At 42.4% G+C, this 16,807-nt stretch overlaps 1 protein-coding gene across 2 annotated transcripts in view; it reads left to right on the top strand.

The window, feature by feature from the left end:
• Positions 1–16,807, top strand: part of IKZF2 (IKAROS family zinc finger 2 (Helios)) — a 107,927-nt gene that overhangs the window by 67,736 nt on the left and 23,384 nt on the right. For both annotated transcript variants that reach the window (XM_009573903.1, XM_009573895.1), the window contains exon 4: positions 1,598–1,765. In XM_009573903.1, the coding sequence (XP_009572198.1) occupies positions 1,598–1,765 (168 nt within the window). The remainder of the gene's footprint in view (positions 1–1,597; positions 1,766–16,807) is intronic.

Raw genomic sequence — 16,807 nt, 5'->3', positions numbered from 1 at the left:
TGTAGGAAGCTTGGTATCTTCTTCAGTGCATCTGCAGTGGTTTCAGTTGTAATTTCCAGCTCTCACACATGAAGTGAATCGGCAGAGGTATGGCATATATATGGCACACCTGCCTTCTGCTGCTCTCCTGGTAGGACTGTAATGCTGGCAGGGATTTAAACCACTGAAGCAAGAATTGCTAGTGGACATCTGTAAGAGCTCTCTTCCTCCCTCTCTTTCCATTTGAATCAATAGGCATATGTTGGACTTTACACTAGACGCATGAACTACTTTGATAAAAACATAGCATTAATTTTGTGCAGCAAGGGAGTAATCATTTTAAAGCAATTGAAAAAGGCTTTGGAGAACTGTGACAGTTCAGAGAACACGTTTATTTTTCATGAGAACTGTGCTCCAGGCCAGTGAATTCAACCTCAGAAAGTCCCACCAGGCATTGACCAAGGCTCTGTAATGGGTGATACGCTGAAAAAAATGAATGAAACCGCTTACGTCTGAAATCTGGTGTTCAAGACCTTGTTGAACTATGGCCCTAGTTGGTGAAAACACTTCAGCATGTAGAGCCCAGCTGCAGTAAACCGCTTAGGCAAGTGGCCAGCATGAGTATATGCTTGTGCCCTATTGATTTGCAGTGTACCTAGTGGGACATAAGTATATGCTTAGAGCTGACTGCCTGCCCAAGAATGCTGGAACAGACTGAGCGTCCCCAGCAAATGTTGACACAGAGTATGGTTTTGACAATATTTCACAAAACCTGTGTGAGTTTGTCAGGGGTTTTCCTCTAAATAATAATAAAAAAAATTAGTTCGTGTTTGTTGTTATGGACCCAATCCCCACTGTCCAGGGCAAATATGGAGGCTTAACATCAAAATAAGTTTTGCATGTGTGTGTATGAATGCATGGGGTGAAGGGAGAGGGTAAGGTGTGGAGTTTCTGTTTGTTTTTTTTTTTTTATCAAACAAGTCTTTTCAATTAATTTTACTTAGTGCACAAATTTGCTTATTTCACAGTTTAATGGCGTAAGATTTTTCTCAGTGTTTGCCACTGCCCAAAGCTTGTGGGCCTGATCTTCACTTGCATCGATTCTCTTCATGCCACTCTAGCAATGCAAAGCAGCCTTCAAAAAGGGATTTCAATTAAAGTATAATTGAAAAAGATTTGGTTTGAGGCAAAGACCTTAACATCTGTCCAGGTCCAATTGTTATGATCAGTTGTAAATACTCATATGGATTGGACCTATACTAAAAATAAGTGCAAAACTCTAGAGATAAATACCACAAAACCATGGTTATGGATCTAAATTTTGAGCAGAGCTCATCTTTTATGAAGGATAAAACCTCCAAGGCAGAGAAATTCCTGAAAATCAGGCTGCATTAATCACCTCAAGCTGATGCTGCAGAAGGAAAGAGTTCCAAATCACTATTGGAGGCTTTGCCCCTTGTGCAAAAGAAAACGGCCTCTGACTTTAGCAAGTGCCGTGTGATGGTGATGGCGGGAACCGTACCTATGTAAGATGGCAGTGTTACAAAGAGAGGGATAACGGGCTCCACGCATCTTCTGATGTTTCTTGACAGCTCTCTCCCTTCCATTTCTCTTCCAGGTGAACGCCCCTTCCACTGTAACCAATGTGGAGCTTCTTTTACCCAGAAGGGGAACCTGCTGAGGCACATCAAGTTGCACTCTGGGGAGAAACCGTTCAAATGTCCCTTCTGCAGCTATGCCTGCCGACGGAGGGACGCCCTCACAGGACACCTCAGGACGCACTCTGGTGAGCCCGCCTTGTCTGCTCTTCCCTCTTGTTTTTTCTTTTGTCATTAAACGTTCAAGTGAAGTGGGTTGTGAAAATCACTGTGTGTTCCTGGTGGCTCTGGGTCTGTACCATCCTCTTCAGATAGCGCAGCTCTGAACTTTGGGAAAGCCTTGATGTGAATCAGAAAAGTTGTGGTTCAGCCACACCTCTCCTTTTGTGTAACTGAGCTCCTCTCCTGATGCTATCGCATTTCCCTTTGAACGTCTCCTTGGGTGTACCCAGGCTTTGCTGGCAGATTGTTTTGACACTCTCAGTCCCAAAGTGGCTGTGAAATTCCAAAGATCGCAAAGAATAACTGGGTACTCTTGGAAGCCTGCTTTGCAGTTCATACCCATTTCTTCATCTAATAAATGCCATATGCTAGTGGAATTCATACTTGCTCATCTTTGAGAATACTCCTAATTGCATTTTTGATTCAGTTACATCTTTCTGTAAAGTCCTAATGCATGGCAGCCACAGCACTCACCTTAGAGCAGAAGGTGTCAGGGAGAGATTGGGCTTGTCTTGCCTTGCTACTTGATAGTATCATGTCTATATCAAGTCTATAGTTTCGTGATGTGTTCTAAAGAAATACTCGTTGCATAACTGCATGTTAGTAGTCATGTTGGTAGCCCTGATGATCAGGATCAGATGTGTTTCTAGTTCCTGTATGCTACACCAAGGGGCCACATTCTGCCTATCTACTCATTTGTGTAGGACTCTTGAGTAAGATCTTAACTTGCTGCGTTTTTTATCTCCTAGGAAGTTCAACTTCTGTGTCCAGGCCACTTATAGGAGACTGTGTTTTTCATTGTTGAATGAGCAGAGATAATTGGACTGGTTACAAGTGACAGCATTACAGATGAACTTTTTTGAGGTGTTAGCAAATGTGTGACTACTGAAACACAGTGGTTGAAGTGCAGCTGCTGACAGAAACTCTGCATGTGAAAATGTAATCATGGGGCTTCCTGACTCTTTATACGCATTTCTTCTACAGGGTCAGCCTCACTTCAGAAGAGGTTTCTGTTTTATGAGCATTAGGTTGGTCTTAGGATACAAAGTTGCCTTGACATTTCCAAGAATCAGAAAGGATAAGCTAATAAGCTTCTCCAGGTAGATTTTGGAGTACGCAGGAGGCTGTACTGATGCAAACATACTGCTGACAGAAAGCATGAGCTTCCAAGGGAGTGCAAGTGTGGGACTAGGCTAAGAGAGAATTGCTTGAGAGTTGTCAGCCGAGAGGATTTGATCTGAAAGTCAGAAGGGAAAATGTCTGTGGAACTGTGAGTTGTAATTTTCACACATCTGACCATAACCGTAGTTTCAACTTGAAATTTAGTAAAAAAGAAAACACCATCAAAATTTTCACAATTAAAATAAAAAAGGGAGTTGTGACATAAAATAGCCCACATTACAAAACATGAACATTGCGGTTGCAGATTGTTTTCATTATAGGAATATAGATTTTGTTACCTAGATACAGTCATTGATAGAGATTGTTCATCCTTCTTGTGTGGAAAGTACATGGCTGATGTTTCTGCTTTTTGCATAAGGATGAAATGTAAAGGTGTGGGTTTTTCAGAAGGCACCTAGCTGCTTAGGCACACAAGTTCCCGTGGAGCTCCTTCCTAACTGACCTAGCTGTGTTTAGCTGTGCTCAATTTGCAATTTTATGGTTTGTTTTCAGTGGAGAAAGTGTCACCCCTTTTAAGCAGTCAGCTACGACAGTTTTCAGCAAAGGGGCAGCAGGAACAGACAAGTGCTCCCACAATACTCTCCAAGACAATTCTTAGAGTAGCACTCACAGGTGAAGAGTTAAAAACCTGGGATATTGCCCTAAAACCTGGCACCCACGTACACGAAGGTGAAATGCCGATCTGAACGTGAGCATGGAAGTTAAGGTGTCTTTCTGTCCGTGTCATATAGGCAAGCTTGGTTGGTTTATGCACATATATGTGAACCTGGTTCATGGAGAAGACAGGTAGATGTTCCCTAGAGATTTAAACAGTTTCGTATCAGTGTACTACACAAGCACTTTCTGCTTTAATAAAGCACGCATCAAAGTCCGTAAGTAGACCTTGAAGGTATAGCAAATCTAGTAAACTTCATTGAATGTTTACATCTTCTGCTATTTCTGACCATAAAAGAGAATATCAGATAAAATACAGAAAGAAGAGGTTGAAAACTATTTTGAAATATGACACTTCAATCCAGTTTCAATCTGGTACACTTAATGTCTAAATTGAGGTGAGTCTGAATATGCTTTTATATTTATAAAAGAAAAGCTCTTTAGATCAGATCCTCAGCTGATATAGATAGGAATTACATTCCCTAAGCAAGGAAAGTACTGCTGTTTTGCACCAGCTGAGAATCTGGCACATGATTTCATAAATGCAAGACCAATTTCCTTTTTTATGTTGTATGTCCTTTTCCTCCTTAAATAAGAGAGTGCTATTAATCAAAAAACCCCCCTCTTTTTTCCTTCCCAAGAAGGTTTTAAACTACTCATTTTTTATGGAAGGCAGAGTATGCAAGAAAGGAATTGAAGAATTTTTTTTATATCTTTTTTTTCCCTCCCAGCTAGTTTGATCTGTGAATTTGAAAGCACTTTGTTTGTGTCACCACTTAGTCGGTTACACCCTCTTACTACTGCTAGTTAGTCAATTTTTCCTGTGCTTAGTGAAGGGTTTTCATACAGTAAGACAGGAAAGGTGAAAAAATAAGGAAATATAATTGCAAACAGAAATTAGCAGAAGCATCTCAGAGAGATTTAAAATAGCTGAAACTACTATTAACTTTAAAAAACAATTAATTTATGACAGTTTCTTTCTTTTTTTTTTTTTTTTGCTTTGGCTAGATTTTTTGTTCATGCTTTTTAATATTATTTCCTATTTATTTGAAAATGTTTCTGAGCATCACAATCCACATTTTGCCTTCCTTTCTTGTACAGAATAATATCTTTCTACATAAGTGTTCCCAGGATGAGTGGTTAACAAAACATTACTTTGCATCTGTAATGCTGCTGCTGTTTAACCCTAAATAATTAAGGACTTATCTTGCAGTGATTTACTCCTGCAATTATTTACCTTTTACTGACATATGGAGTTCTGATGAACTTTGTGTCTATATATTCCTCCCACATGCAGCTTCTTTGATTTCAGGAATATAATGATGCCTTCAGGACATCAGTAGGATAACGCCTGGGGAGAGATTCATGCACAGAATTACACTGAGTGGGCATGAGCCTCAAGGTACTTGCAGGACTTTCAGATGTTGTTTTCAGAATTAACTCCATAGTTCCACAACACAGATAATACAGGAGAGCTGCGTGGCTGGGCTTCCAGGACGTGAGTGGAAGGACAGGCTGTGGAGGGCTGGGGCAAAAGTTGGTAGCCCCCTCCTGCAGGATGCACTTGACAAACCAGCAGGGATTGGCTTCACCTTGCCTAGCTTTTGCTGTTTTTAAAGAGGAAAACATCCAGGCAAAGCCAATCTCCTGATGGTAGTCGCAGAGTACCTGCTCTCTCACCCTGAGAGGTGCCCATTTTCTCCAGCATCTCTAGAATTGCACAACTAGACAAAGGCAGATACAAAACAGATGAGTCGAATTCTACTGTAGGTGATTAATGAACAAAAAGCAGAAGTTTTAAGGGAGACAGTTGATCTGACAGATCAATCTGATGGTTAAAGCACCTAGATGTTGACCTCCGTACTTTGAAAGACATGACGTACACCCTGACGCTGTTTTACCCTGAAAAGCCAGGCATCCTCAAATGGGCACGTAAAATCAGCAGTTATGTTTTGACATGAGTTTCTCTTGTGTCTAAAATGGAGCCAAGTCAGCCCTCCCCTCATAATGCTATTGTAAACATAAATGCTTTGATAGTTCGTAAAAAAAGTCAAGGCTGCAATGATGAGCAATCTGGAAGAGCCCATAGAAAACATTAGTGCATTAGTTTTCAGAGCAGGGCTTGGGCAGTAAGCTGTAAATGAGGGATAGGATCACTTGCTAAGGGGAAAACAAAACACAGAATAGGTTTTCGTTAAGTGAGAACCGTTCAACCATCCTTTGCACTAAGCAAGGATGGTCCTGTGGGCAAATTATTTTGTGATTTTTAAGACTGTCTCATCATGCATACACACAGACTAGCTGCATGAAGCCTACTCAGGCTGGAACTTCCTGATTTTTCTGTCTTTATCTTGGCAACTTCAATCACATTCCCTTACTGTGGGAGTATGTAAGTGTTATTCATATATGAAAGCAGTTTTACTGTTTATTTCTTCCTAAAAAACGGGTAGTCAGATCATTATTTTTTCCTGTCACAGAAGCTTTTCCTCACAGTACATTTTAAAATTTGCTTCCAAGATACTTCTGTCCTGTTTAGAAAATGTTTTTTTCCCCTTTTCTGCTTTTAACAAATATTTGCTTTTTCCTCCCCCTTGTCTTCCTGTGTTGCTGCTGCACATTGTTTGTTACTGCCTAGCTCTTCAACAGCACTGGGCTAATGGTATCATTTTATTTGCAAAAGAAAAGCAGTGAAGCATTTGTTTTGAAAAGAAAGGCTTAGGCAAAAACTCCCAAAAGCACAATCTTAACAAACTATGTACAGTGCCCAAGATAAAAGGCATGTATAATTAAAAAGGTAAATGCCCCATTCATGGAAAGGTAGTTTAGTAATTCTTTTTATGCTTCTTGGTTTGCAAGTCTATCTTTCTCATCTCTTCTTCTCCATAAGGACTTTCTTCTCAGCTCCTCCTGTGTGGTAGTGAGCCATTCGAGATGCCCTACACGCCTGCAATTGCACGGCTGTTGTTGGCAGAACTGACAAGTGATATCTGTGTGTGCGACCGCTCAGAGGCAGAAGGAATCTAGCTCCTAATTCTGATGAGGTGCCTGACTCAATACATGTTTGGGAGAGTCATTCCACCTGTGAGTGTCTCAGTCCAGCTGAAAAATTGGATGAACAAGCACAGTGCTGAAAAACACAATACTGTGCATGAAGTCCTGCCTGTCAAAAGCCAGTGAGAATTATTGGAACACTGGCAAGGATGGTTATTAAGAATAATGAAGAGTCAATATTTTAAACTGCTTTCTTCATCTTGAAGAGACTTTTACCTCTATTAACACCTCTGCTCTCAAAGGCCCGGTATCTACTCTGTAACCATGTTTTTGAGGATGGGAACATCATAATTAGAAGAATCTTGGGACCTGAAATTCTCATTACACTCTGAGCTGGACTGACTCAAACACATTGTGAATGGGGGAAAAAAAAATTAAATGTGAACAAGTAGGACACTATCTATGAAAAATGAAGCAAGTATGTGAGGAGGCAAGGGGATATTTTGCATACAAATCCCAGTTCTGCAAATAGGTTAGCAAACAGCATCTTCCCTCAGTTGCGATGAGCCGGTGGGCATTTGTTCTGTTGATCTGATACTTAGAGCTCTATTTAATCAGGCAGAGCGGCTCTTCCTCTCAGGTTTTCTTACACTGTTTCAGTTAAACTCAGTGGAATTAACCTCGTCACAAAATCATTTTGTGTTTTTCTTATCAGACTCCAGGTTCCAAACTGTTATTAGCATGTTCACAATACTGCAGCAGCTCTGCTTTCTCATTAATGCTTCCAGTACCCAGAGGCCTTCACTCTTGTGTTGCAGAGTCTCTAAAATGTCTGGTATTCTGCTTTCCATATTGTTTGTATGTGCATTTTTGGAAGGTAAGATCAAAATGTGTACAAGGGTAGAGTTTGGTATGCCAGGTCTTTCATCCCCTAGGCATCCTTATTTAAAGTTTAATTCTCTGTAGAGCCAACTTGTACCCCATGCTTTGCTAAAGCCCCATCTGAACCTGATCCTTGAAGTGGTGGGGTCATCATCAGCTCCAGAGCACTAGTGTGACAAGTATGAGTATCAGCTATATGAAAAGATATCTTTTATGTCCTCAGAATTATCTCACTATGCAAGCTTGGTCATGCTAAGCCTTGTCTACAGAGTGTAATTACCACTGAGAAACCGTCTTTGATTTAAAGATGCTGTAGGATCATGATCATTCCAGAAAAAGTACATTTGGGCTTTGTTTTCAGGGGAACTTGTGAAAGGATATGGTTCCACCCAAAGCAAGAAGTGTTCACTTTTTGCTTGTTGGACTTTTAAAAGTCTCGAAATTCCATAAAGATTCCCTCTTATCTGTGGTAGTTATGGATCAATCTTTGACTGTTCAACCCAGGAGATCTGTTTCCGACAGATAAAGTGAGAAACAGGAGAAGTGGTGCTGGTGAGCAAAGGTAGATGTGCTCTGTACCAGCCTCATGAATATCTCTCTCTTGGGACTGGGTATCAGCTTTTTTTCATTTCCCTCCTCCCCCCCGCTTTTTTTCTTTTTCTCTCTCCGGAGTGTGTGATTGAGGTGACAGGGGAACAGAGGCTGTGCGGCTCCCTGCTTCTCGTGGTGCCCCTGTGTCAGCAGGAGATGCCCCGTTCCTTTAGTGCTTGGGGGCTGCCTGTAGATTGGCTGAATAGAGAAAGACTCACCCACTCTGCTAGCGATGAGAGACACCAACACCATGGGAGTATCCTCGTTCTAAATATCGGTTCACAGCAAGATAAGTAGGTGCTAAGATTTATCGTGGCATCTGTGAGACAAGTCTTGTGCCTCCTGCTATATCTCTCGGTGGAACATGGCCTTGCTACGTCTCTGCCACCTGCAGGTCTATCAGCAAGTCCTCCCTTCTTCAGCAGAGGTCTGGAGGGAGGTTGCACCGTCTCCTTCTTTTCCCTGACCATCCAAGTTTCCTCTGCTTAATGAGGCAGGGTGGCAGAATTGTGTTTGGTGTCAGGTTAAGTCTCTGGAATCTTGGCAAGGAAGAGTTTTGTGTTAAGGTAAGAAGTCCTGCACCCCAAAATGGGGAAGAAGATGGAGTATTAATGCCCCAAAACTGCAGCTTCACCATGAGGGAAAGTTCCTCAGGGCAGATTTCAGTTCTGCAGTGCAACAAGATGCTCACAAGGAGGGGACAGAGTGTCCTTTGCCCTTTTCTTCAGACCTCCTGAACCTGCTGTCACCTCATCCAGAAGGTCAGATAGCACCCCAGTACTTAGGGGTAACAAGGTCTTTGTTTAGACAGCATCAGCATGGTGTAAGATTCACATGGGATCATCCCTCATTAATTTTGACCAGTTCCTTTCTTCCTCATGGGGTGCCTGTGCCAAGATGAATGTGTGTGTTTGGGATGGGACTGCTGATGTCCAGTTTTCTGTGTGTTTTCTGTCTCCCCTCCACGATAGCAATTCACATCCTGGCATTATCAGCCAGATTCTGTCCCTCTTTGTGTTGCCTCAGGCCATATACAACCAGAACGAAGCACCTGGTGCTGCCCTAGTGGGCTGCTATTTGGAGAGAAAACAGACACTTCTCCACTGCTGGGTGATGCCAGTTCTTACGCCAGCCATCCTGCTTTGGAGGAGCAAACAAGACACTGACTGCCTTTTTCCTCTGGGCTTTTATTCTGTCACATATGTGGGATTTCACTGGCATCAAAAAAGCAGATGAATGTGATAAGACTTCAGCATATAGAGCAGCAGTCCTTCTAAACAGCATGCCTAACCTGTGTTTTTAACATCCAGAGAGACTGTGTTTCTATCGCCTCCCTAGGGAGACAATTCCAATTCCCATCTGCTTTTTATAGCTGTGACACTCATCCTGATATTTAACCTAAACTATCCTTTCTTTTGCTGCAGATTATTGCTCTTCCTAACACTGTCTTCTGTGACTGAGAGTAATTCCTGTGCCCAGTTTACACTGTGATAGGCTGTAGTCATATGTCTGGCATTGATTCTGTTCTAGTCTGTCCTTATCTTCCAATCCTCTCATCTCTTCTTTTATTACTAATCTTGAATTTTTTTGCTACTCTTATTCACTCATTTATGAGGGACCTAAATTGCGAAGTTATTTTATGCTTTGGAAACATGGGCCGGTACAGACGCAGACCCCTTCACCTCATCTCTGCCTCAGTTGCCTGTCAAACAAAGAGCACTTCTCAACCTTGTCATGATGGTGAGAGGGCAGGATGCAGAAATGATCGCAAGGCTCACGCATATTGCTGCAATGAAGGTCACGTAAGTACGTAGCAGAGTATGCCAGTGCTGCTGGTGCCCCTGCTGCATAGCATTGCATATTATCTCCTTAGTTTTACTTAGCCTTTGTGCAATAGTTGAAATGAGGTAATTACAAAGTGGAAGGAATAATAACTTTGTATTGTTACCATAACCACTGAGGTATTATACCCTGATACTGGCGTGATTATCTTAGACACAATAGTAAGGTGATTATTAATAATGCTAAAGGACTTACTACTTAGCCTGCAATTTTTGTGTCTTGTTTCTCTTATGAACCCTATCTATTTCATCAGCCCAAAGCCTGTGTGAAGTGGGCATGTGTTGTTGCCTCATTATTATCCATTTTTCGGTGATGGGAAAATGAAATAGGAAAAAACCTATGAGACCCAATTTGCAAATTCAGGTACCTAAGCACCAAGGTAGCTTCATGCAAATTAGTTGTCCTTCTGCACTGGAACTACTATGGACAGGCTGGCAGGTGAGGGTGCAGTAGCTTAGGTATTGAAAGATGTGTAGTCCTTTGCTCCTTTAAGTTCAAGCTATAGAGGTCTCTTTTGGCCTTGTTTTCCTTGTCAACAAGGATTGTTTCACAAATCCAATATTTTTATGCTCGAGTCGGCATATGTACGTACAAAACCAGAATTTAAGGTGCAGCTGTAAACACGGGCGTTGCACGGCCCGGCTCCAGACTGTCTTTGGGAGCTGAGTGTCTTGTTGCATTAGAATAAGCTTGAGGGACGTGGTGCAGTGCATGGGGAGTCCACCTGCTCCAGAGGTAGCCTTCTGAGGTAGCTGCTGTGGTTTTTGCAGGACAGAGATCCAAGAGGTGACCTAAAGCTTTCTCGTGCACTTGAGATGAGAACATGGTTTTGACTTGACGAAGCCACGTCTCAGCAAAACCAAGACCACTTCTTGCACGTACTCTGTTTGAGCAGCAAAATACCAGAGCAGCTCTAAGAAGGAAAAAAGTTTTTTGTTTTTTTTTTTTTCCCTGAGAAAATTATTTTCAAGGGCAAAAAGCTTTTGTATCTTGCCTCTGAAGAAAGGAGATCCAGCATTTGGAGCTGGCCTTTGTCAGTTCTTGAAGGAGTTTGTGAAACGTTTCAGCTTGAGACAGTTCGAGCTTGGAATCAAATGGTGTTTTGAGGCCATCTTTCACTGCTATCTCAGAGTTGTTTTATGGGGCAGTGCAAAATGGAGAACCGCCACTGACATTTTTGGTAATATAGGAGTGCTTTAAAGTGTAAGAGAGGTATTTTTGCCATCTGGAAAGGAAGCCAATAGAAACTAAAGGGGAAAAAAATAACCCAGTTAACACTGCGCCATAGCAGAGCTGCAGAAAGCTGCTACTGATACATTCTCCTGAGCTCTCAGCAACCTGTAATTATGAATTGGCTTACAGCTAAGATATTGATGGATATCACTCAAGAAGGAAAATGAGAATGTCTAGATTTTTTTACAGTGAACCTGTACTGAACTCTGTGTGACTCTCCTCCTATTTATAACCCTGCGTGAAGTTCAAGGAAACTTGTCCTGGAGGTTTCCCATGAGAGGGAACTGTGTTTTTACCTGACTAAAGCTCTCTGGATATTTTCCCATTTTTTATTTGATCTAAGTGTGAACTTTCTCCACCCTCTGCCCCTCCTTCCTTTCTGGAGTGGTTAGGTTGATTACAGCCAGGATTACACAAGAGATGCCAGTTGCACACATGTTTTGCATAACTGTGCTGTGTTGATTTCAGACAGGGTGCCCCAAGTTCCCTCCGTGCCTTGCAACAGAGAGTCAAGATCTCTATCTTCATTCCTGAAGCTGGAGAAATGCCGTTGAGGCCCTGCCTATTGAAACTTTGTCAAAGAGCACCTGGCTGGGACGCTCCCCAACCACACAGTTATCTGTACGCTGCAAAGCACTCGCTTTCAGAAAAGCCTCTACTTAAAGGTTGTTCGTTCTTTTTGTATTAAATATGCAAGAGTCGCTGTACCTCGGTGGGAAGCGCTGTGAGGGATCAGTGGGGCAGCGTAATTCAGCAGGTTTTTCAATGTAAGGTAACAGAGTTCCCCGGGATGCTGCTGCTGCCCTGAGGCTCCTGCTGCCCAGAGAGCCAGCTGCTCTGCATTAAGGATGGGGGAATGTGCTCCCCGAGCACATGTCCTTTCCCTCCCTTCCAGCGAGACAGGCGTGAATGCTCTCGTGTGCTCTGAGACGGTCGAGAGTCCATGGTGAGGATCCTGACCGGAAAATTAAGACAGGCTCATCCTAGTGCTGATTTTGGGGCCGGTTCACCGTGGCTCTTATCTTCAAAAGCACTGAGGTATGCTTGATTTCGGTGAGAATTAGGGGCTTTGGCAATCCGGGCGTTAGCCTGTGTTTCTGTTCCTTTTGCTGGGAAATAGGTACTTTCTTCCTCCTGCCTCTTCAGTTTGGAGTGGAAGTCTAGGACAGCACAGAGTCTCCCCCAGCAAACAGGACCGGGGCTGTTCTGAGCTGCCTACGGCACGGTACTGTATCGTGGGACAGAGCTGGTCTCACAGATAGGCAGAGCCCAGACTATTTAAGGGCTTTAAGCTCTTCCTAGAAAATAAATCACATGCAAAGGATACACTGCTGCGAATCTGATGATGAAATTTTTATATAGAAAAGCGACACGGGCCATAGACTCTCTCTCACTTGGATACCCTTCATGTGCATGCATTTTGCTCGTCTCCTTGGAGACAGTGGCTTGTCTGAGAGCAGCTAGCCTTGGCTAGGAAAGGCCTGACATTTCTGGTTTGTGGGATGAAGCTGTGCTGCTGAATTTTCCAACAACCACAGGAGCATGATTTGATACGAGCATAAGCAGTTCTGTACAAGGTTATCGAGTGAGCATCTCTCTCTAATACCTCTCTGGGGACCGCTCGAGTCCCTGGTGTGAAAGACCGGTTTGAAGATCCTCGAGGAGAGCCTAGCAATCCCCATCCCTCAGATATCAGAAACGTTTGTGAAATTTCTCCCTTCCCTTTCCTTCTTCCGAAGAGCTGAGTCAGCTGGACTGGCATGTCTGGAACTCTGTGGCACCGCGAGCAGGCAGTCTGCCAGCTGCATTACACACCGCATCCAAAGGAACACGTCACTCCTCCCTCTCTCTCTCTCTCTCTCTCTCTCTCTTTTATTTTTTTCCTTTGCAATCTCCACCCTCTCCCTTTTATTTTTCCCTGCTGATCCGTGTAGGTGAGTCAGAGAAACCTGCTCATCCACACCCTGTTCATTCTTGCCAAATCCTGGAGCAGCACTCCCAGTTATTGTTAGGTGTCAGGAATAGGTTATGAAAACAAAAACTGATAGAGGCAGCGTACTGTGTATAGAGCGCATACTGTAAATGAAAATTAAATGCATAGTGAATGTGCCACTTAGAATGTGTTCCTAATAGAGTGATGTCTTTTGTAGGAGGCACTTTATTCTGTGATTCATATATAATATTAATTTTCTTCCTATAAAACACCAGGAATGGAACAGGGAAATGATTTAAGGCATAAGTAAGAGCACATTTAGGGAGAAAAGCCGTCTTAACTCCACTGGATTTTAAAACAACAGGAGAGTGGAAAATTTCCAATAAAAAACGGGTGGTTCACGAAAGTGGTTTTGAACAAAATGACTGAGATTTTGGTATCAACTGTAGTTGTACTAATCTGAAGAAACTCCATTGATACTGACATGATTCCACAGAGTTTACACTATCAATGTATTTCTAACCCCAGGAATTAAAAAATCATGAATCTGGATCCCCCAGATCACAGACACTTACAAAGGAGGAGAGTGAAAGGTGATAAATTGGCCTTTTTATTTACCTTATGATATTTATTTCATGAGAGGGGGAGGGAGTGAGAAAACATGCAAGCTAGCTTTTCTTTTTGGTCAGTTGACTCCAGGAGCTGGAGATGAAGGAAAGCATAGTATCCTATCTGACTTAGGGAGAAACTGCAGGTGTTGGTAATGCTGTAGGATGAGGTCTGTTTCAGTATCCACAGCTACATTTCCATTGAGAAGCATCCATAGCTACGTTTCCATTGAGAAGCATCAAAGGATGGATTTTTGGCATGTTTTGTTGGAACGAAGCTGCTCAGCTTCAAAGGATAGATCATCCACCATGAAAAGTGCTTTGTTTGACTTTTACACGCCACAGTAAAATGTCCACGTTAGCTATATTGTGAAAAATGTATCCATTATGTTCATATCATTAGTCTTCTACAGCAATGAGTTTGTCCCAAGGGCTAGTGATGAGCCAACTTCAGGAGACTTGGTTGAGATGCATGAGATTTCTGCCTTGATCAGCATGAAGTCCAGGACGAGTTTGACCTGGCTGGTGTACAGTCCCTTGCATAGGATTGCACCGTTGGTGAAGAGAAGGGAAAGGACCATTTTGTGTCGGGTAATATATAATTCATAGCGAGAGACAGTCATTTCTCAAATTGTTCAAGCCCAAGACAAGAAGACAGCAAGGTTTACTGCCCAACCACCTTCTGCAGAGGACGAACCTAGCATACAGACAAAAAGGGACTTGTCAAAGGCATTCAGGACATCAGTGTCACAGGTAGGAATGAACCCCGATGCCCTAAATCTTGTAACTGCTGACTCAGTTACAAGACTCTCCACACACAAAGAAAAAAACATAGGTGAAAGAAAATGGGAAAGAGAGATTTTTCTTCTCCCAGGTTTTGAGAAATGAGAAGTTTTACACTCTCTCACCCTTGATTCAGACCTCTCAGAGAAATCACCTCTTTCTAATAGCCTACTGGAACCTTCAGTATGAATTTTTGTTTGAGTTTTTTTTCCATCAAGGAATGCAGTTAGGTACATTCAGAGTTTCCCAAATTCCCTGTTTTTACAGGAAACCTTTTGAAAGTACTTCTGGATGTTTGGAGAGCTCTGTTTTGTGCGCTCCAGCTTTTCTGTCTTTACTTTCAGCCCAAGCAGTTGTTTTTTCTTTCCTTCTTTTCTTTTCTTTTTCTTCCTTTTGGTTTAATTTCACACCCATGTTTAATTGCCTTTCATTTTGTCTGCCTCTCTTTCAGCCATGATAACAGTTTCTGAATCTATCCAGGGCTTGTAGTGCAAAACTAATCACACCAAAAAAGAAACATCCTGAAACTCAAATCTTTCTTCCCTCCCTCCCTTCTCATTCTCTCCACTGAGCAAACCTAAAAAATCCTGGGTTTTAGAAAGTGCTCTGGAACTGTCGTTATTTATTTTTTGTGTTACAAAAAAAAAAAAAAAACAACTAGGAAAGTTATTGAGGCTAACAGGAATCGCTGAATTTTATTACCCAGAAAAGATTAATGTAGCTTCAGTGTCAGACATAGACACCTGATGTAGAGGCTTGCATTAGAGCTGAAGCTGTCCAGTATCCCAGATTCGTCTCTCAGAGAGTTAAAGGATCCCAGCATCCTTCAAAAGATATCTTTGCTGTTAGTTTTTGTTGTGCTAAGAATTGTTTTCATACAAAATGGAATTCCCTTGCTAAATACTGTGGCTAACCTTGAATGTGGACCAGTGAAGACCACTGCTGGTCTTCTGTTGGTCACTGTTGGTAACAAGCGTGATGGAGAAAGGAGGAGCCTGTCCAGCCCTGGTGGCAGCAGATTCATTTGCCTTGATGAAGCTGGAGTAAATGCTCTGGGTGTTGGGAGACCATTTGGGAGCAGCGAGCTGGCCCAAAAATCCTCATCCTGGAGGAGCCTTTAGCATATGAGGTTTTTCTGAATTATGCAGCACAGCTTGGCTCAGCACTGTCTGCTTGAGAAAAGTCCCACCCTTATTTCGAGCTCCTCTGTAACGTTGGTGGTAAATATACATGTTGTCAGGCTGAGAGCAACAGGAGGAGGTAGGAAGACTGTATAGGTAAAAGGAGTCAGTCAGCTCTTTTTCTGTTTGACCTCATTTGACATCTGTGCAAGACATGACAAAACCACATGCTTGAACAGCAGATCTTTACGAGGGTAACACAAAGGCATGGGCCACACTGGTTCTTGGGCAGTAAGGGAAGTATGAATAGAAGTTTTCATGTCCCAAAGGAGCCCATTAGTTTTACAGCCTGACATGTTTTTGGAAGCAAGGTTCCCTTCACTGCTGGCCTTGATCAAAACAAGTGAAAACTCCAAACTTCGGTGGTTGGGAAAAGAAGAGGTGCTGTCGATACTACTCTTCCCATGTCACTCTTATCTTTATGACAGCTTGCTGTTAATAGTCTGCTTCCAAAACTTTGTTTCTGACAGTGACAAGAAAAGGGAAAACTTACTTACGTAAAGGGAAACTGGAGTGCCTTCTTCCTATCTCCTAATATGAGACATAAAACTGAAAGGTGTCAGGTGCTAAAAGAAATGCTTTTTCTTGTGCAGGAGCATGTAGATGGAACGGTGGAACTCATTGCCACGGGGTGAGAAGAAATGAGCTAGAGTTAAGGGCTTGTTCAGTGGTTTTATGCAGAAGAAAACTACCTAGCGCTATAGTGAAAGTTAAATGTCATGTATTCTGTCTGTCTCCCTTTGTTTATATAGTATAAAATAACTGGTGACACTATGTTTGGCACTGCTTGCTTCAAATAACTGATAGATTCTGTTGGCTTTATAATGCTAAAGAGCTTCTGCAAGATATGCAAAGGGGCAGCACTTGGAATAAATATAAACTGTAAGCAGCCGATGTAAATTGACTTCGGGATATTACTTCCATTGATACTACCTACAAATCTGGCCCAACTGCTACACTTGTTTTATCCAAAGGGGGAAAAAACCCCCGAAAACAAACAAAAGCACTTGTTAAGGGAGTGTTTGTCCAGCAGCATTCCTGATCTGCACCAAGGTACCCCACCCTGCGCTGCATGTGTGAGCTGTTCCTCTCCGCCTGCAGTCAGTTGCTTGCGATGACATGTGGATC

This window comes from Fulmarus glacialis, unplaced genomic scaffold (genome assembly GCF_000690835.1).
Source record: "Fulmarus glacialis isolate BGI_N327 unplaced genomic scaffold, ASM69083v1 scaffold8600, whole genome shotgun sequence".
NCBI lineage: Eukaryota > Metazoa > Chordata > Aves > Procellariiformes > Procellariidae > Fulmarus > Fulmarus glacialis.
This window is presented reverse-complemented; position numbering and strand designations above follow the sequence as displayed.